The sequence below is a fragment of the Diplotaxodon limnothrissa genome, linkage group LG22 (genome assembly GCF_057381915.1).
Source record: "Diplotaxodon limnothrissa isolate DT_005_m linkage group LG22, D_limnothrissa_male_GT1.1, whole genome shotgun sequence".
Lineage (NCBI taxonomy): Eukaryota > Metazoa > Chordata > Actinopteri > Cichliformes > Cichlidae > Diplotaxodon > Diplotaxodon limnothrissa.
The window spans coordinates 16,489,508-16,511,029 of NC_140616.1; the positions used below are offsets into that span (position 1 = coordinate 16,489,508).

The 21,522-nt window shown below is 41.6% G+C and overlaps 1 protein-coding gene across 1 annotated transcript; it reads left to right on the forward strand.

Annotated features, from left to right (window-relative positions):
* Window positions 1-1,421: 1,421 nt before the first annotated feature.
* On the forward strand, window positions 1,422-20,626 carry grhl2b (grainyhead-like transcription factor 2b). The gene is made up of 16 exons (XM_085345930.1): window positions 1,422-1,441; window positions 3,126-3,297; window positions 3,835-3,902; window positions 5,242-5,614; window positions 6,223-6,281; window positions 6,420-6,576; window positions 7,355-7,466; window positions 11,241-11,335; window positions 14,959-15,117; window positions 15,977-16,034; window positions 16,211-16,350; window positions 19,178-19,215; window positions 19,354-19,445; window positions 20,143-20,228; window positions 20,358-20,422; window positions 20,512-20,626. Exons 1-16 carry the CDS (start codon window positions 1,422-1,424, stop codon window positions 20,624-20,626), a joined length of 1,809 nt encoding a protein of 602 aa, XP_085202056.1.
* Window positions 20,627-21,522: the final 896 nt, after the last annotated feature.

Consider the following 21,522-nt stretch of genomic DNA (forward strand, 5'->3'; position numbering starts at 1 on the left):
GACACTCAGGACTTGGGAGAAAGATAGAAATGAGATATTCTTATAGTATGGGGTTAGATTACCTGTCATCATTCTCTTTTACTTAGACTTCATGGTATTAAATTCATTAATGCATTACACATTAAAACTCATGTCCAGGGGGTCAAAACCTAAAAATAGAAGAAGCTGTAAATCTGTTTACAGCGTTATCTGTTTAAAATCTTAAACTATTTTACCATTTATTCAGCTTTCAAAAATAACATATATCACAATTGTGCTCAAATAATTAATTTCCTACCACTTATCCTGTTTCTCTTTGACCAAACAAGTCGACATATTGTTTATATACTGAGTATATATAGTATAGTTTTATTTGCTGTGTCTCTGCTCTGTGAATGGACACTTGTGTCCATCAACCGTCTTCATTAAAAAAAGAAAAATGAAGTTTTATATTCAGCAATTATAGATTGTTTGCACCCCACCTGACCACTTCCACAGTCATTGTATGACACACACACACACACAGAGACACACACACACTGTTTGCTCTGGCAGGGTATTCCTAAACACTGGGATCTCCTTATACAATAGCTTCATTAAGGGGACAATGGCATTGTGTCAGCTAATGACAGGGCTCCTCCCTGCCTTCGCTCTGCTCTGAGATTACCTGGAACACACACACACACACACACACACACACACACACACACACACACACACACGAGTCACTATTGAAATCTGAGGGGTCAGAAGTAAAATCAGCCGATGGGGGAATGAAAGACAGCCTGAGGCAGTGAGTGGCCAGTTCGAGGCTGTGCAGTCACGCCTCGAGTCCTCCTGTTTCAAACATAATCAATCATAACAGAATCAAATCATATCTGAAGCCGTAAAAATCCGTAAATCTAATCTGTTTCCTGTGTGTCTTCGTTTTCTGTGTCACTGCGGCGTCTTTGCTTCGCTCGCAGGTAAGGTGGGCCTCTACCTGCCCCCAGCAGCCAATCGGATCTCCTCTCCCCTCGACAGCAGCCAATCAGCGGGCAGACTCGCCCTCAGCCTCAATTGTTCCACTGTGAAAGAATTCAGAGCCACAAAGTTGACCGGCTGCCATTAAAAGAGAGTCATGGCAAATATCGCAATGCGCTAAGTATGACACGCTGATGTTTGTCACCGTAATCTACGTTTAAGGTGAGCGAGAGAGACGCAGAGGGATTGGCTGCTGCCTTACCTGCCCAGGTGGAAGGAGCGGAGGAGAGGCAAGCCAAACACAAACACAGGGAGAGAGAGAGAGGAGAGAGAGGGAGAGAGGGGCAGGGAGAAAAGAAGCGGGGCGAGAAAAAGTCGACTTACCTGTAGCCCAACTTCTGGCAACTGACTCTCACTCTATTACCTGCTCCGACTTGAAAGTCCAGTTTCACAAGGAAGAATCGTAGAGGAAGCTAAATATGTCACAGGAGACAGACAAGTAAGTGATCGAGCCAGAGGAGAGGATCTTTGCTGATTTCTACATGCGGGGGGGAGAAAGTTGTTCAAGTGTTTTCTTTTGAGTCTGTTATTAAAACGAAGCTGCTTTAAACCCGGGATTACCTTTGTTTAGGACACACACACTTTAAAAAATAATAATAATAAGGGGGGTGTAAAATGGGGCTCGCGTACCGGTTTCGCTCCGTTTGGACTGTTTATGACAGATATGAAGCTGTTCTAGGGCCTGGAGGAGAAGCTGACAAGCTTGGCGCCGTGGATTTCATTAGAGGTGAATTCGCCATTTTTGACTGATGGGAAAACCTTCAGGGTGCAAGGACTGTTATTTTTAAACACTTTAACTAAAAAAATATACTTTTTTGTGCTGCTTTTGGATATCATTGCATCGTTTCATTCCCTCCTCCTATTTAAGGCCTAGAGAGCGTGTTGGATCTGCTTGTGAATGGGAACAGTTTGTAAAGCCTGCTGGTCTCTTCTGTTGTTTTCTAACGGGATATACAAACTCCTTTATTTATTAACAGTTATTTTAAAGAAATCAACCTTTGGACTGCAGCGCTAAAATTTTAATAGAGTCAGAAGGATTTTGCTCTTGAAAATTAAAAATTAAAATTGTTATTTTTTCCTTAACAATCATAATAATATTAATAATACAGACCAGATGTTACAGGTGTCCTGCTTTCTCCAAATTCTGTGTAATTTAAATTGTAATTGTGTCTAATATTGTTATAACAGGGATTAACTGCATTAAAAATAATCTTATGCCTTATTTCATTTAGTTAGATCATTCCCAACACGATAATCAATTATTATTTCATCCATTATCATCACTATTAGAAGTATATGTTGCAACAAATATGGTTGTCAAAGTGTGGCTGCCCATAGTTGATTTTCCAGTTTTTCTGCAGAGCTGCTGTCTCCCGCATAAGTGGAAGCAGCAGGTGTCTGCCTCTATTTTGACACACAGCGTTAACATTTACTCAAACCCAGCAGATTAAAGCTCCAAAACTCCTAAACATCGCTCAGACGTCTGCTTTCCGGCGACCCTCTTTCACAATACAAGCTCGATCCAAAGGCAGGAGCATTATTTATTTGCAGCCGGGTAAAGAAAGCATGCCATCGTGCCTTTTTGTGTGATTCAGTATAAGGAAGACACAGCGGAGCTTCTCTTTTGCCCTTTATTTTCTGTATAAAGCTTTTGCATCACTGGTCGCAGTGCACAAATAGAGAAAGCGGATCTTTCATACACTTACACAGAGATCTATGAAAGAAAAAAATTCTCATTAATATTTCCTGTGTAAATGTCTAGAAGTGTGTTGAAGCCACAAACATGAAAGCCAAATGAAAAATGGCCACTGTCAGACATGACAGGAGCATTTCGTTGTGCAAGTTGCCACATTCGGAGCCTTTCCTGTGATTGGCTGAGCTCAGAGAGATGTTGTGGCAACACTGTGTGTATTTAACTGGTCTCTGATCTGATCTTAAGTGAGCCTAAAGAGCAAAGAGGAAAACACACAGAGAAAAACAGACAGGCGTGAACGCTGCTCTAGCTAATTAGTTCATCCATCACAGTTCAGCCTGGAAAATAACAGTTGTCATGTTTTTTTGATCGCCTACCAAAAAAAACTGTACATGTGTAAAACAGTGTTTAAATCCCTGTGCTTCTCAAGCAAACGTCTGGTAGTGGTGGTCCCCAACGAGAGGAGGGCGTACACCAGCGAGGATGAGGCGTGGCGGTCGTACCTGGAGAACCCGCTGACAGCCGCCACCAAGGCGATGATGAGCATCAATGGAGACGAGGACAGTGCCAACGCCCTGGGTCTGCTCTACGACTACTACAAGGTGCCCAAAACCCTCATAAAGAGCACCTGTTGTCCTTCGCCTTTGATTCTTTCATGCATCTGTACCATTAATGAAACATTCAACATAGCAAAAGTGATAATGAACTCGGTGTGTGTGCAAGTAAGCCCTGTCTAAAAGCTCTGAACACAGTTTTTCTACTGATTGACGTTTATGATGTCACTGAGATCAGATATCCCCAATATGGTCATCTCAGGCACTCACCTGCTGATCAGAGCTTTTTGTTTGTGAGGGGCAGCCAATCAGAGGAAAGCTGGCTGAAAGGAGATGAAATAATAATTAAAATGTAGCAGCATATTAATTAACATATTTTGGACATTTCCTTTCTATTTAGATTTGTCAAATAAGTTAAATCAGACCACAATGACAATTGTTTTAACTGAATCGACTGAAACATTACACAGCACAGAGGTCTGACGTAAACAGGTGACATGTTGCATGTGGGACACTAAACTGGGAGCTACAGCTCCCTTATAGGCTTGACCGAGAGTGACTTGACTGTCCTCCTTTTCTCTGTAGGTGCCCAAAGAAAAGAGACTTCTGCAACTTTCCAAAGCCACTGAAATTACAGAGGAACAGGAGAAGAGGTCAGTGAACACTCGCCTCGTTCGAAACACCACGAAAATACACCCAACATGGTGGTCGACGTTTCCAGCAGCAGGTGGAAACAAACAAGGGCGCTCAGTGCAATGAAAGTAGACAGTTAAAAAGATGTTCTATGAAAACTGTTTAATACAAAAAGCCATTTCTTCAAAAATTGCTTTCAGTTACAATAGTAGCGAGTCATCTAATCTAAGGTCGCAGTGATATGAGACAAACACCAGGAGCATGAACGTGTGAAAATATCACAGATCAGTGAGTCTTGTTTCACTCCAAGCACTGATACTGAAAGAAAGAAGCCCAGACTGGACTGAAGCCAATGAAAGGCTCCCGCTCCCTGAGGAAAAAAGAAGAATACAAAAGATTTGATGATATAATACGCTCCGGCTCTGGGAGCAAACTGCTGTTATCTACTTACTGATCTGTAAAAAGGGAAACATCGCCTCATTTCCATTTAGACAACATGCTGCGTGAGTGTTTAGAGAAACTGTGCCTGGGAGCATCATTACATTTATTTTATTATTATTTTTCAGCTCTTCAACGCTGACTTGCAAATTAGTGCTAACCTTTAAATGAAAGCAGCTTCTCATTGGAGTTTTCTTCTTCTACATAAACCTGCATGTGTTGTATTTTAGTGGCGAACGCATTTTTACATCTTAAAATATGAAAAGGGGACTTTTTTAAAGACCTGCATTGACCCTCTGTAACCATGTTTATTAGAGTTAAGCCAAAAAACGACCCCCTGAAGTTAAAAAACAGCAAAGAAGCACAAAATACAGTCGCAATGTGATTTTTCTGGGAATCGGCTAAGTCACTGCTGTATTCATATAAATTACAAAAACCTGCATTAAACATCATCAGATTATAATCAGTGGTCTTGAGATCGCAGTTCATCAAATGCTTAGCCTTTTATGCCCTCCATGCAGGCTTTTTACCTGCATGCAACCAAAACCTGATTGTTCATAAACCAAAAAGCTTCCTGAAGTGCCAAAGCTTTTGCCTCCTGCAGACAGATTTTGCATATTCATATACAGATATCTATTTATAGTGAATGCATGTTTTACCTGTTTTATTCCATTTGTTGCTTTAGCGTACATCAAACCCACACAAAAGACACCACAGGGAACCTTTCTTTTACTAAAACGAACATCAGTTTTAGGGCTACTTATGATTATTATTATTTTTTTTTTTTTTTTGTTGAGGCCGTAAAGAGAGCAGCAGACATTTACCTCAAGATGTAGCTCACCCAATAATTTTACTATCTAATAGTTTGTGCGTTTCACAAGGAAACACATGTAATCCTATTAATTTCATGTTTTTATTCAGGCCGATGTTGCAGAACAACCCCAGCAGCCAAAGCGAGGTGGAGATGGTGGACAACCGCGTTCAGGTCCTCAAGTCCGTCCCCGTCAACCTGTCCTTGAACACCGAGCACCAGGAGACCAAGCGGGAGCAGTTCAGCGGCTCGACGGGGTCGGGGGACGGAGGCTCTCCGGCTGTTGCCGTGGTGAAGGCCGAGGTATATGCGCCCGTCTTCATGCCAGGAGGGGGGGCTCACTACAGGGTGGAAGGAGAAGACTCGGCGCGGGTGATCTACGAACAGAGTCCGTATGAGGTGACCACGGTCAGTCACAACTCGTACGCCAAAGACGACGAGCAGAGCCCGCCTGACAGTCCGTACGAAGAGGAACGAGACGCGGTGAGAATGGAAAGAGTGTGACATGAACAGACACTGATGAAGATAAACATAGAATCGGCTTCTTTTTAAGGGAACACTGAACAAAAAAAGCACACTGTTGGTGCTAAACTTGTTGGGCATTGTAGTTTATGTGCTGTTGATGCCAGTAAATCTACAAGATAATCAGCGAATATAGCAACTGTCCAAAGCTGCTCAGTAGACCACAATGCATTGCAATGACAGGATCAGGTCTGCTTCTTTTCTTCTTTTTGCTGTGTTGTTATTATAATCCTATAAACCACCGCTGCATGAATGATGAGGTGCTAGAAGGCATGCCGGGAAGAGAAATAAAGCAGGCACTAAAACAGGAAATGTAACACAAGAGGACTGCTGATGATTTGAACTGTATATGCTGGACAGAGACTGATAAATGTACAAATATGAATCACTCAGAGGTTAAAGGCTCACTACATTCGTCCATCCGATGTGCTCCCTGTAGCTCGGAGGTCTCCAGCTGACCAGGACCTTCACGTCTTTCCACCTGCAGCATTGTTTGAGCAGTTCCTCTAAAATGTGCCTTTATATTGAATAATTTCCTCTTTTTCTGTGTTTTTGTGCCTTTTCAACAGAAGTACCACTCGCCTTCCTCTCTAGCCACAGGTGACTTCTTATTTCATCAGGAGGGAATGTAAGTGACTCAAGCCCACCTGCTATCACAGTGGCTGTGGCGTAAATGTTCACATGCAGACCATTTTGTAACCAGAAGAGCCTTTCGGTGCGATTGTCATTTCCAGTCACGGGGCTCTCGGTGTGTTTGTGTGTACAGCGACAGCTTCCAGTACACGCTGGACGCCACGCGCTCGCTGCGTCAGAAGCAGGGCGAAGGGCCGATGACCTACCTGAACAAAGGCCAGTTCTACGCTGTGACGCTCAACGAGCTCAGCGCCAACAAGCGCCTCCGACACCCCATCAGTAAAGTCCGGGTGAGCATGTCCACATCCGTCTTTAATCTCTCTTTCGGCATTATGACCTGTAGCAAGTAAAATTGCTAAAATTGCTAAAATATAAACTCAGATGTTATGAATCGGATACTGCCCAGAAGAATATGTGGAGATCAAAAACAGAGCTAAAACAAAGGTAAGAAATTAAGGAGAATCTGTTGTTCTTTTCCTTATTTTATGTGATTGGCTGCTGATCGTATTACACATTTCCAAACTCCCAAATGAGGTCACCATATGCAGGAGTAATCCCCTTGAGCTAAAAGGCTTCAAGCTCCTCCAAATGTTCACTTTTAAAGCGGATTTTCTGTTATTTTCTCTTTGTGGTGTCAATAAGAGTATTATCGCTAATGTAGTCATCTCAAGGCCCGGCTCTGGCTGCAGATGGAAAGTGCAGATAAACTCTCAGATTAAGATAGAGTCCAGTATGAAGCTGTGAAGTAGCAAAATATGTGCCTTTAACTTCATAAAATGTGATTTTTTTTTCATAGCTTGGCCATTATGATGTGAGCAGTTTGGCTAGGATAAGCAGGAAACAGTTAACCCTAATCACTCAGACAGAGTTTATTAAAACTTGGGTAAATTTTGAGGTGATCATCCCCTTTTTGTTGTTATATTGATGCAACTCTCTGGAGATAATCTGAGTCCAAAGTTACAAATAAAAGCCAAGCTGTAATATAAAAATGAATGTCAGATAGGACTGGTGTTGTCTGACTCATAAGTCGTGTTAACGTTTTGTTTTCTGTCTCGTCTCCCTCCTCAGAGTGTGATCATGGTGGTGTTCAGTGAGGATAAGAACCGAGACGAGCAGCTTAAATACTGGAAGTACTGGCACTCCCGGCAGCACACGGCCAAACAGCGAGTCCTGGACATCGGTGAGACTTTCACTGCCTCCCTCCATCTTTTTGTCTTCATGTTCCTTCCCATGTTGAACAGATGAGTGAATGAAAACGCACAAAGCAAAGGACAAGATGACACATTTATGCTGGAATGTGCTTAACCAATAAACACAGCATTGCTAAACTGAGAGCAAACAAGCCTCCACCCAGATGTCTGTCTGTGGCCGTACAGCTGCCCACCATCAGACAAAAGGCTGGGCCGTCGCACACGCACACACACCTGAGTCTCCTAATGTCTACGTATGGCTGAGACCCACCACTTAAATCCTCTAATCTCTTTCACATTACCTGGGAGACTGAGCAGAAATAATTGTGAAAAGAGAGAAAAACAATAATCCAAAGCAGGGTTCAACTTGAAGTTGTGAAACTCCGTCTCACAGCGTTTCCCACGGGTAAACGCGTTCTCATCTGAAGACTCGTAATCGTCACACTTTTGACCTTTTGTCTGCCGTCGATTTTCAGTTGATGCATTTGAATTTGAACCGTCTTTTTCTACGCCTTGTTGAATGAGTGTGTGTGAGAAGCGAGTAGGCGGTTTGCCTTTTGACAAGCTAGGGCCTGCTCGGAGAGCGGAGATGTAGAGGTATGTGGGAGAATTCGATGGGAGAAGCACACACAGACATAGGCAGCTTGTCAGGACAGGGAGAGGAATGCTAGCCACACTGTTACCTTAGCTGGTCGTGGTCTGTTGGAAGTAATTCTTCCCCAGTTTAGATCTTCATCTTAATTCTTATATTTATACAACCCGAGACAAGTCCCAATCAGCCTACAATTCACACACATCTTTACATCTGCCGGGAGAGACGATCCAGAGGATGCCAAACCCGTTAACATTTTGGACTTCTTTCATTTTTAGTCAAGAAAATATTGGTCAGTTTGCTCTCGGATGGGTAGATCCACTGGAAGAACTGAACATTTTCAAAGACAGTTGTGTCAGGACCACTTTAGTGAAAGTAGGCTCTAATCAGAGACAAAAGATATATGATTAATGCTGCTGTTGTAGTCATAGAGAATTCAGGCCAATATTTAGCTTGAATATATTAAGTCACATTTAAATAATATGTTATGAGCTTTAACTTGTTGCGTTTTTAATGTTTGTTCTTGATTTTTTTAAGCTGATTTTGTAAATGTTGAGCTCCATTTTTTCTCCCTGGTTTTGTGAGTCTGTTCTGTTTGTCTGTCTGTTGGTCTGTGTGGTTGGGCCGGCCCGGCATGCGTGGATTAAGTTAGGCAAGTAAGCACGATGTGGAGCAACAGTTTTCTGACAGTTGTTTAAGGTATATTAGTAAGATAAACATATAATCAAGAGTTCAACTGGAGGCTTGTTTTGTAGTTGTAGTTATGTGTGGAATAAATAACCTTTTCCCCTTTTTTCCTTTACATCCACCTTGCTTTTTATTACGTAATGACGTGCACGCTTCCTCCTGAAAAGCTTGGGTTAAAAACTTTACTTTACAAAGAAGATTTGAAGGTTGCAGCTATAGTAGAATTCAATTTGAAGTGGTAAATCCCAACTTCCAAATCAGAATTTTCAAGTGGAACACCCATCAAGTCAAATTTCCAACTCAGGAAGTTGGAGAAATCCCAGCAACTCCAACTTCACAATCCAAATGCATGTTGACATTAGTAAAACTGTAAAACAGCAACCACTGCTATGTATTTGTGGCTTGCTTATTTAGTGTGTCACAAATACACATGGAGCTCAAGAGCAAAATAAAGTCTGGACCCACAAAGGTCAGGAGTGACATCTGATTTCCGAGATAAAAGTATGCACAGCAACTTGGTTATAGCATGAGGACAAGGAGCTAGGATGGAGGATGGGTTGCAAAGCAGCTTGCAGAGGCAGCAACTGAGTTGAGCACTCAAAGCACTTTCTAGGATTCACATGGGCCAACTCAGGATTCAGTATCTTGGCATTAAATGTTTTCCTAAAGCCCTGTGGAAGATCCATTATTGACTTTTAGTCGTGTTTGTTTGGTTTACTGTGTATTCAGGACAGACAGAAAGTATAGTAGTCTTGATGATAAACAGAGCCTCCTGTTTCCTGACTGTGACCACGGATTTGAAAGTGATATGAGGCATCTAATAACAACATTTCTCAAAATGCTGAACTGTACTTTTAAAGGGATCTAGAGCCACTGTGCTGTTGCTGTGACAGGGCACCCAGGCAATCCTAGAAGATAAAACCTCAGTTTGCAAAAGGGCTCAGTGTTCAGATCCTGGATAGGAGCCCACTTTTTCTAGACGGGTTCCCAGACTACGATAAGTGCAGAAATGATCACACAGCGGACGACAATAAAATAAGAGATTGTTATAACTAAATGAAACGAGAGATGAGTCGCAAAACTTAAATAAAAAAGAGGTTAACTAAAGGGAAAGCATGCTAATTTAGGTGTTAATGAGCCAACATAAGAGTTTCTGTCATCCAGGACTGCTTTGCCCAGGTGCACCAAATGTAGCTGTCTGCTTTCCTGGTCCCTTCATAGACACATAGGAAAACACAGTTAAGAGAAAGAGTAAGATTATATGGCACATTTTATTATCAAATTACATAAATAGTCTTCAAATAACTGCAAAGCAAGAACTTGAATTCATCTCAGCATTAACATGATTACTTGGAAATTAAAGGTATTTTACTGCTGTTTTCATGTAATCGCATGTGTGCGTCTGTTTGGAGGAAGTGTGGTAGCTTTTTCAGCCTGCAATTCTTTGACACCCTGTTTGGCATTTGCTAGTGTAATGAGTTTCTGTTTATAGGTGTGCAGCTTCAGCTAGCTCAGACTGCGCGGCGGTAACTCGAAGATATTCGGTGATCTGAGGTGAATAGCGAGTCGTGGGGGTTAGTGGGGATGAGGCGGGATCCGTCGTGCCCCTGGGCAGCGTCACAGAATGGATCATTTGAATGAGCCTACTTAAAGTGGGCTGTTAGCAGACAGGCATGTTGTTGCTGCTCGCCTTGCAGCTTTGTGCACCTGTTCAGAAAGCAGGAAGTATTGCTGTAACGGTGGTTAGGTTGAGGGAGGAGATGAGCAGTCACTGACAGAGGGGGCGGGGGGCATTGAACTGATCACAATTGGATCTCATCCTCCCACACGAAGATTTTTATTCCAAGGCTATTTCTTGGAGATGATGGATGGATGATGGATTCTATACTTTACTTAGTGGCAAAAAATTGTGTGGCAGGCAATGCTTTCTTCATTATCTGCATATTTGTGGCGTTCCTTCCAAATAACGATATAAACCTTTGGAAATGGGCCACATGAGCACAAATCTCTCCGCAGTTTTACAGTCTAAATCCTCAAAATGAAGGGACGCGTGAAATCTCTTTGCTAAAATAGACAGACGTAAATTCATTCTTACAGTAATGATAGTCATGATTCACTCTTTACATTGAAATAAAATCCCGGACCACATGTGAGTCATTATGCCAGCATACCACAGCCCTGCAAGTCCATCCTGTTTGTAAGTCTGAGGTCAACAATATGAATCTGATGCACTCATCTGACTGGCTTTTAATGTGGTCCTCTGCGGCCAATAGTCTTCTGTGTTTCCTCCTGCTGCCTTTGAAGCCCGAGTCTCTGTTTGCTCTTGCCGATAAGGCTTTATCTCACAAAAGTGAAGCGTGTCATTTCATTGCTTATCTTAAATAACAATAGCTACCTGCTTTTATTGACCGGTTTGAGGGGCGGTATGACTGTTTGCTGAAGAACTCATACTTGAAATGAACCGTGTCCCCGTGTGTCCCCACAGCTGATTACAAGGAGAGCTTCAACACGATCAGCAACATTGAAGAAATCGCCTACAACGCCGTCTCCTTCACCTGGGATGTGAACGAAGAGGCCAAGGTACAAATTTATTACGGCTGGGTGTGTGTGTGTGTGTGTGTGTGTGTGTGTGTGTGTGTGTGTGTGTGTGTGTGTGCGTGTGCGTGTGCGTGTGTGTGTAGGAAATAAATGTCATTGTAATTTTCCCAGAAACTCCATAGTATTTACTCTTGCTGGAGGCGTGTTGGAAATAAGAAAAAGCAGTGGGACAGGTTTTTTGAGCTGATTCAGTTGTTGGCAAACAAAAGCACTTTCGAATGTGATGCAAGCACCTGCCTGACCCGTAGGCATCACTAACGCTCTTGCGCTCATTTTGAAATCAACAATTGATTCCTAAAACGTTGGCAAATGGTTTCTGCCGCTGTGATCGGAGTGGTTTTGACTGCGTGTCATAAAACTGCCGGGCAGTGTTGCGTAGCTTTGCTCTGTTTGTCCTCCTTTGTGGCCACTCCTTAAACGGAGCCCCGCCGGTGTTTGAACTCCAGAGTGCCCCCAAGGGCCAACACACACACTAGTCTCCGTCCCCACCCTCTGTTGTTTGTTTTGCCCTCATTTCTGTGTGAGCACCAGCGACTGTGTGAATCACTCCGTGTTGTGTGCCTCTTTCATTGTAATAGCAGCCTGGGGACAAAGACAGTGCTGGAGAAAATGCAAGCTCACTTCTCTAGATAAATATTTGCTCTGTCTGTTCATCTTTTTCTGTCTTTCTTTCCTTCTGTCACTCTTTTTGCCTCTCTGAATCTGCACAACTATTGAGCCTGAACGTATGCATGTTGAACCACGGAAACAGGTGTACTGCCCTGCTAGTTTAGTGTATTTGCTCGTCTCTGTCAGGACTAAAAGAAAACCAGGAGGACTTTAAAGAGACAGAGTCTTTTTCACTTCCATGATATGTTTTTACACGCCTGATATGCCTGATAGCAAGTTGAAAAACACTGCTTGTCAAATGAATAAGATGTAAGGCAATAAAGAAGAACACAACACCCAGAGGCTGAGCCTCAATTAAACACAATAGAACTATTTTCAGAGTAAAGCGCAAATGATATGGTGTGCACGCCTGAAACAGAGGTTCCTGCTTTAAGTGCTTTTTATTTGAAGAAAAACTTATGTCAGGGGCCGCTTTAGTCAAAGGAAGATTACAACTGTTATACTGTTCTATTGTGTGAAGCCTAAAGAGATCAAAACAGCTGCAAAACCCAGAACAACAGTTGCGACATCAGACACAGCAGAAAAAAGAGGGGCTTAGGTGATGGTGGGTTGCAAAGTGGCTTGCAGATGCAACGTTTAAATACTGTGCCCATGTCAGCATGTCCTTTGACATTGTTGATTTGACTCATCAGCAGTGGAAAATATCGAATATTAAGAGTTATTGGCCTTCTTTTGTTGAGCTGCATTCAGAAGTCACAGTTCTGTCACCAAGAAATCACAGTTTTTGTCCCAGTTTTGGGAGATTAATTTTTATTTGTTTCCATTCAGTTTAACCTTTGCTTTTAGTGACAGGTTAGGTGCAGATACCAAAAACTCCTTGGTTAGGTTTAAGAAGAGGTTGTGGTTTGGGTTACAATATGGTTGTTTACACCATTATCCCTGCAGACTGAAAAGTGATGCCTGCCCAGTGACAGCCAGGGACGTTTGCAAGCACCACCTTGTAATGAGTTGAGAGTAACATACCTGTTTCACTATTTTCTAATGCCCGTGGGTCACGGCACTGAAGCCTAAAAACACCTTGTGTCTATCAGAGAGACACAGCTTTGTTAAAACAGCAGGATTTGACCCGCCCGAGCATAAAAATGGACCAATGCTACATAATATTTAGACACAAGAGCCCCTAGAGAGAAAAGTTATTATTGTACGGGAAGACAAACAAACTACTCTGAGAGAAATGGGAGATTTTTTTGTTAGCCCTTTGCACAAGTACTTGATTATTTTTATTATATTTATTTATTATTTTAAACTTTTAATGCTTCATAAATAGAAACCAGAGAGAGTGCACAGCATAAGTTCCCATGTAATATTTTATTTTCATTTTATGAGGCCGAGTAATCTTCCTACATGTCACTAAAGTACATCTCAAGGATTTAAGCTGGTAGTCTTCCAACAGGGTGCTGTTGAGAAACAGTTACTCGATCTTTATCAATTTTTTTCTTTTCTTTTTAGCGGCTCACCTTGCTCTGCCATGTATTTATAAACGGGTGGTGCAGTTAACGGTTGTAGCTTTGGTGTTTAAATAGAAAAATCAGAGAAAATAAAAGTGAGAGAAGTACTGCAGAGCAGAGAATAATAAAAGAATGGCGCTTTAGCATTGACCCTGCCTCTTCTCCACAGGCTTTCCTCTTGGCTGCTGTAGATAATGGAGTTTTTATGGTTCAAGTTAATGACCAACCTCCTTGGCTTTTGTTGTACTGCACATTTATAACACAGACCAAAGATTGATGGCGATGTGTGCCGAGGCTTGACGAACAAGAAAAGCAGAAACATAACAGATTTTTTTTTTTCTAACTGATGGGAACACCACCACATGAAAAAGAAAACAGTTTCTCACTGATCTGTTATCTCTGTACTTTTGATTTTTATCTGCTGAGAAGAAAACACATCGCAGGGGAAAGGAATTTTGTTTGTTAGACACTTAACAGCCAAGTGTCTGTCAAAAAAAGGGAGGGAAAGGCTCCCACTGGCTAACTAAAGGTGTTTCAGAGCTGACAAAACTATGTATGCCGAACATTTGAGTTTTAAAATTAAAACATGCTGGCTCGCTTTGGGATTTAAATATGGACAGACTCTAACAAGGTGCTGGAAACATTCCTCAGACATTTAGATTCATATTGAAATGATAGCATCACACAGTTGCTGCACGTTCTGTGATGTGAATCTCTCATTTCACAACATCCCAAAGGTGCTCTGTGGGATTGAGATGTGATGGCTGTGGAGGCCATCAGAGTACATCTGAACTCATTGGGGTGATTTGAGATTTTGCGTGTTATACTTCTGGAAGCAGCAATTAGAAGATGGGTACATTGTGTTTAAATGATACTCAATTGGTACTAAGGGGCCCAAAGTGTGCCAAGAAAATTTCCCCACACCATTACACCTACAAGCAGCCTAAATCATTGATGCAAGACAAGATGGATCCAAGGTTTCATGTTGTTTATGTCAAATTCTGACTCCACCATCTAAAAGTTGCAGCAGAAGTTGAGACTCATCAGACCGGGCGACATTCTTCCAATCTTCCAGAGTACAATTTTGGTCAGCCTAAATTTTCTGTTCTGAGCTGACAGAAGTGTCACCCAGTGTGGTCTTCTGCTGCTGTAGCCCATTCAGAGATGCTCTTCTGCATACCTTGGTTGTAAAGATAGTTATTCGAGCTCGTGATGCCATCCTGTGAAGCCTAGAGATGATTGTGTGGGAAAATCCCAGTAAATCCGTTTCTGAAATACTGTCTGACAGCTGTCTGATGCTGGTTGTCTTGACCATGTCTGCATGCATAAATGAACTGAGTTGCTGCAATGTGATTGGCCGATTGGATATCTGCGTTAAAGAGCAGCGTATCTAAAAAAGTGAGGACTGAGTGTACTTTTATTCCTAAATTGCAGAGTTAAAGTATTTTAACATTTCCACCTCTCCTTCCTTGTTCTGTGTCCCTGAAGATCTTCATCACAGTGAACTGCCTGAGCACAGACTTCTCGTCTCAGAAGGGGGTGAAGGGTCTTCCTCTGATGATCCAGATTGACACTTATAGCTACAACAACCGCAGCAACAGGCCGCTGCACAGGGCCTACTCACAGATCAAGGTCTTCTGTGACAAGGTGATAGATCACTTCTTCTGTATTTCTTTATATGTGGAGTCCTTTAGCCAGAACCAAATGCGCCTTATTTGTTTAGTAAGTTTGATTATTCTTATTTTCTTGACTCATTCATTTCTCAGGAGAGATTTTAAAGGGACAGCCCACTCCAATCGCACATGTGCATGTTTACCCTCTGGCCTATAATGCCGTTTTTGTCCATCTAGATTGTTTTGGTGTGAGTTGCCCAGTTATGGAGATATCAGGTGTCTGCCTTTTCTTGAATACAATGGATATAAAAATGCACTTGCCTTGTGTTACTCAGGGTGACAATAAATACCCTCAAAAACTCTTTTCATGAACTGTGACCTGTTTCCTTAAAAAAACCCTCATTAATCTTTGTTGTGAGCTGTTTCTTTAATAATTAAAGGCGCCTAAAATGTGTGACTTAAAGAAGTTGTAGTTTAAAGGACTATAAATGAAGTTCGTGCCTTCATTTTCTGTACAGATTACATAACAGCTCAAACAGTGAACTAAATTCAGAAGCTTGAACAGAAATACGCTACTGTGAGTTTAACTGCTGTCTGGTTTTGTCTCAGTTCATGTGGCATTGATGTGAAGTCATTAAGCTGAAGTTACTTGTGTGTTCTGAGCTGCTGGGAGTTACCAGTAAGAGGCGCACTCACTGTAAAATATTCAGACAGGTAGCTGCAGTGAGGCAGTTATATCATGACATCAGTCCTCCCTCTAGTGGTCAGTTTATGCATCCTCTGCACAAAATGAAGCTTACACACACACACACACACACACACACACAGATGTGTTTTTTTTCTGAGGCTTGTTCGTATACACAAACTGATGTCTCTTTTCTTTTTGTTTCCAGGGAGCTGAGAGGAAAATAAGGGATGAGGAGAGAAAACTGTTACGCAAGAAGTCGAAAGGTACGAGCCGAGTGAGAAATAATTTAGTTTTGAATGAAAATGAAAAAATAATCAGAGAAAATTATAGCTCCAGGGTTCAGTTTGAGGTTTGCAAATCACTGTGAATATATCTCCCCTTCATAAGTAATAATTGTTGCTATTCATATTCTGCTTTTTTCATTTGGACTTATCTCCAGGGAAAGACGGAGGCGTCGGGGTGATAAGTGCCACCAAGAAGTCCGACACCACCTATTTCAAGACCATGACCGACTTGGATGCCCAGCCCGTGCTCTTCATCCCCGATGTTCACTTTGGAAACCTGCAGAGAGCCGGACAGGTAGGTCACCTCTTCTTTTTCAAGCAAACTTTGTATTTTTGCAAAAATGTAACCCAAAATATCTGAATTTCACACATGTCCTTAGAGTAGATAAAGAGAGCCCCAACTCAGTAGGTGGCAACATGAAAGAGGAAACACAATGGGATAAACAAAGACCTATTAAGAAAACTGGATAAAAGGAACAAATAATGGCGCGCCTGCAGAGCCTACAGGCTGAGAGGAAGCTTACCTCGAGTCTGTCTTTGGCAGAATTAAACAAAAGAGATGAAAATATATGAAAATGTTCAGTCATTAATATTATCTGTGAGTGGTGAAAGTATGTGAACCTTGAGGATTAGCAGGTGAAATGAGAATTGGGTGTGAAGTGATACCATGTTTTTATATAGCGAGCAAGGATCAAGGTCTGATCTTTTTAATATTGTGGAGGAAGTGTATCGTGGCATGAGCAAACAAGACCTATGAAAAAGCGTTTTTGTTGCTTCTACGGCTGGAAAAGGTTACTGAAGCGTCTCTGAGGAGTTTTAACTCCATCAATATACAGTCAGACACAAATAAAGACTCGGTGGGTTCATAAAAATCACTCCAGATGTGTAAAAGCTGTAGCACAAGACTGAAAAACAAAGGTGTGCACAAGAAGGCTACAAGAGAACGCTACTGCTGTCCATCTGCTCTTGGCCAGAGGAGCCCAAAATAAAGTTTAAGGGTATAAATAAGAAGCATTATGTTTGGAGATATGAAAACACTGAATCCAAACACGCAAGAATTCAACATCCTTCCATATTTCAAATTCAAATTCAAATTCAAATTTTATTTGTCACGTACACAGTCATACACAGTACGATATGTAGTGAAATGCTTGGACAACTGCTCGTGACCTAAAGAAAACAAAAAAAGGAAAGGCTATGAATAAGATAGGAAATAAATATGAAAAATTAAAAAGGGTAAATTTAACTAGGAAGGAATAAAATATAAATTAAGGTTAAAAATGAAATAACTGTACAACACAAATTAGAATGAAGGGTAAATTTAACTGGGAAGAATAAGATAAAATATATAAATTAAAGTTGAAAATAAAATAACTGTACAACAAAATACACAATACACAATATAGAACTATATAAGAATGTATGAAGAAATCTAAATATAAATAAATATATACACAATAACAGCAGCTGTACAAGTATTAACTGGAAATGAAGAATATAGTGACCAGTGTTGTGCAAAAACAATGTCCAGAAAGTCCAGTGTGTGTGTAAGAACCATATGTGTGGGTCAGTACTGTGTGGTGGTGTGATTGAGAGACCGTATCGCCTGCGGGAAGAAGCTCCTCCTCAGTCTCTCTGTGTTGGTCTTCAGGGAGCGGAATCGCTTTCCTGACCTCAACAGAGAGAACAGTCTGTTGTTGGGATGGCTTGGGATATTTTGGGATATTTTGCTGGATCTGTGCCCGGAAGGATGAAACAATGAATATAAGAAGCAAATTATAACTATAAATTATACAATCAAAGAAGAATAAAATTAACCTGCTTCCTGAAAGTCAGTATTCCAGACATCCTTTTCTCCAGCAACACTTCCCAGTATTTCCTGGGGGAACCTGGGGCATTCCCAGGGTTGACAAGATATACAGGGTGTATCAAAAAGAATAATCCGATTTCAAAGTGCTTTCATTCCTCAGCCATTTAACCAGTAACGATCAAAACACGTCCTCTTTGCTGGGGAAGCAGAACAGCAGCCGTGACTCCAGACATACTTGCACGAGACGAGTTTGACTATTGTTTGGACATATGCTGCATGTCTGGAATGGGACACATTACACATTTACATGTAAAACTTTACATTCGGCATGGATTTTAAAATTTACTGCAAGATACACCACCCTGTATAATAGTGTTACGGCCCCTTCCTCCAAGAAAACCTAGAAAGGGAGGCCCCCAAGGGGCATTCTAACCAAAATCTCAAAGCATATCGACAAACTCTTTTTGACCTGGAGGATCAACAGTTCTACTCCAGGCTCCTTCAAGAGCCTTACCCTATCCCCAAGGCTCAGCCCAGCCTCCCTGCACATGAAAATCATTTGGGGTGGCCGTAGCTCAGGAAGTAGAGCAGGTCATCTGTTAACTGGAAGGCTGGTGGTTTAGATCCCTGGTTGCTTCAATCTAATGCATCCATCGGAATATGAATCTGTGTGAATCCTAGATAGAAGAAGGGCTTGTGTGAATGAGCAGGTTTAGAAAAGCTATATAAGAACCAGATGGTTCACCAGTTGTTGCCTTTAGAATCTCATCCAAACCTGGTGCCTTGCTACTGGGCAGCTTCTTAACTTCCCCAGCAACCTCTGCCATTGTAAAAGTCTTCCTTCTTCACAGAGGACTTTTGGCAGGGTTTAGGAGTTCCTTGGTCAGAGGTTCTCCTCCCAAACTGAACACGGCTTGAGCTAAGCCCTGCTATCCAAGTCCTAAAAGTTCCTAATCCAGTAGAAATCTTGTGTAAGGACCTCAAATGTCCAGTTTATATTCAGAAATCCATCAACATTGTGGAGTTAAATATACTCTGAGCATTACACCTGATCAGTCACCTCGAACACGGGGTGAAGTCATCTTAGAAGGTTCACATACATACCCCAACAGAAATCTGTACTACTCGAGAAGTTTCTCCAAAAACAACCGAGCAAAACATTCTCGTCTCATTTGCTTAACTGTTTTTTAAGGAGCCATGTAAATCGTATATGTGCAGAAATATAGAAAAGACTTTTAGATTTATTTCTGCGTGTTTTTATATTTTCAATAAGATTAATTTCTGCCACTAATACCTAAAGCTTCCTTTTCAGGTGTTTACCTTCAACACAGAGGAGATTGAGAGAGAAGGGTGAGTACGCGTCAACACGAAACTCCTGTTTTCATACAAATATAAGTCATGCAAATGAAAGCAGTTTAAGTGCACATCACCGCAATGGAAAAAAGAAGACGTGCTTGCGCTTGACCTGACGCTGTTCTGTGTTTACAGGAGTGTGGTGGTGAAGAGGATGTTCAGGTCGTCAGATGAAGATCTGTGCCCGTCTCCTCACAAGCAGATCAAAGAGGAGGCGCACAAGAGAGGTACGAGCACGGCCGCCTTCTCCTACACCTGGACGTCATCTCTTCTGTCTTCTTTAAGTGACCTTCTAGAAATGACAAAGTCCAGGAAGGAGAGCAGGGAAATACGCAAGAGAGTTTGACATTTCTAATGATTAACGATGCAATTTATAACAAATCAGGCCCGAGAAAGGGAAACACCGTGCCCAGAACCTTTTCCATCCAGATATTTTCCATCATACGTAACACGAGCAGCACTATTTACGCTTAGTAACAATTCGATCATTTTGATTTAACTGATTATTTGGATAAGCAACATGAAACCGTTCTCAGAAGCATCTATGATTTGTCTCACCGGGTAATCTTCTGTATGTTAGCAGATAGAGGTACATTTAGCAGCTGTTCTGGAGCTTCACAGATGCTTACGTTTCCATTTCTTCCAAGCACTTCTTCTTCTTCTTCTGTGAGACTGAAAGTTCATTCCTTGCAAGGTTCACTGAGTCACACCACCTCCTTTTGCAGCCTCCCGGCGCTTATTTAGTCTGTAAAATGTCACAAAAACAAAATGTGTTTGTGTGGCCCCGAAGGACTGTTGACATCAGATGAAAAGTAGTAAAAGGATTTATACCTCTAAGTGCTTCCGTCTGTGCACTCCAATCATAGGCACATTATTATGTATATAAACTAAAAGGTGGCCTGCTCTCCTCCCTCCTGTCTGCAGTGCTGCTGTATGTCAGAAAGGAGACAGACGAGGTGTTCGACGCTCTGATGCTGAAGTCTCCCACGCTCAGAGGCCTGATGGATGCTGTGAGTGATGCCTCTCTGTTTGTACGTGGGAACTAATGTCAAAGGCACAGTTTGTTTGCAGCCCGAGCGCCTGTTCATAAGCTGCTTTTTTATTTTTGCTTCTTTTCTGTTTTTTTTTCTCATCGGTAGATATCAGAGAAATATGGCGTGCCGACGGAGAGGATAGCCAAGGTGTACAAGAAAAGTAAGAAAGGGTGAGTGAGGCAAACAAAAGGAAGAGGAAACTAACTTGGAGCTTGAACTTTTTCCACACGAAATCAAACTTTTGCTGTTTTTGCGGCAGGATCCTGGTGAACATGGACGATAACATCATCGAGCACTACTCCAACGAAGACACCTTCATCCTCAGCATCGAGAGCTACGCAGACGCCTTCAAGATCATGCTGACGGAGATTTGACAGCTTGTTAACTGACTCAAGAGACTGTGGGGGAAAAAAATCAAAAGAGACACTGTGACTGGTTGATAAGCTGACTGGCATTACTGGAGACAGTCCACTGGAGCTGTACAGATATTTTGAGGTCAACGTGGAAACACGTGATATCTCTCCCACACTGTTACACTATGAAGCAAATTGCATTTCCTGATTGTCTTGTTGAAAGGACGTTCCTATGAACTGGTTTGGGGTTAGATGATGGACCACAGATTCGTATTCTCCAGTTTCACAGCATGTTTGTTTTGTATAAAAGAATATGTATGCTTAACCTCATTCTGTACAGACTTTATGTTGCCAAATAACACATCAGGAGTAGACTTGTGAAATGCCTGATGTACTGTATTTAGCTGCAGCTTGATTTAGTTTACCCCAAGTAATTTAGTAGCTTTGCATGCTGGCCTTTTTTTGTTAGATGTTATTTATTAATGCTTTAATGAGATTTTAAATTTCGCAATTTATCCAAGAATTTCAAGTGCTACATTTTAGTGACTTTTAACTAGTACTCTTTAACAGTACTCGTTAAGTTTTAAAATGTCATATCCCTTCATTTCAGCCGTGTTGTAGTATTTACAGGTCAAAATAAATATGATTTCTAGTCCTAAATGAGAATAACATTTGAAGACTAAAAACAATCTCATTGGAGACACGCGATATGCTGTTGTTGTTGGAAACTCAAGTGTTTGGTTGTGTTGAAAAATTAATAAAGGTATGGCGATATCATTTTTTGGCAAAACTGTGATTAGGAGTCTGTGAGTTAAATGCTAGCATGCTCACTAGTACACAAGGAAAGACTGTTAGACTAAACATAGAAAAGTCTGGTTGCCAAACTAATAAATTACATATACAAGTGTGTTTTCTTT

Excerpts from the sequence above, each read along its gene's own strand:
- grhl2b (XM_085345930.1), top strand. The coding sequence starts at position 1,422 with ATGTCACAGGAGACAGACAA. Across the intron at positions 6,577-7,354 it reads ACCCCATCAGTAAAGTCCGG|AGTGTGATCATGGTGGTGTT; the intron begins GTGAGCATGTCC and ends CTCCCTCCTCAG. Across the intron at positions 16,035-16,210 it reads GTTACGCAAGAAGTCGAAAG|GGAAAGACGGAGGCGTCGGG; the intron begins GTACGAGCCGAG and ends ACTTATCTCCAG.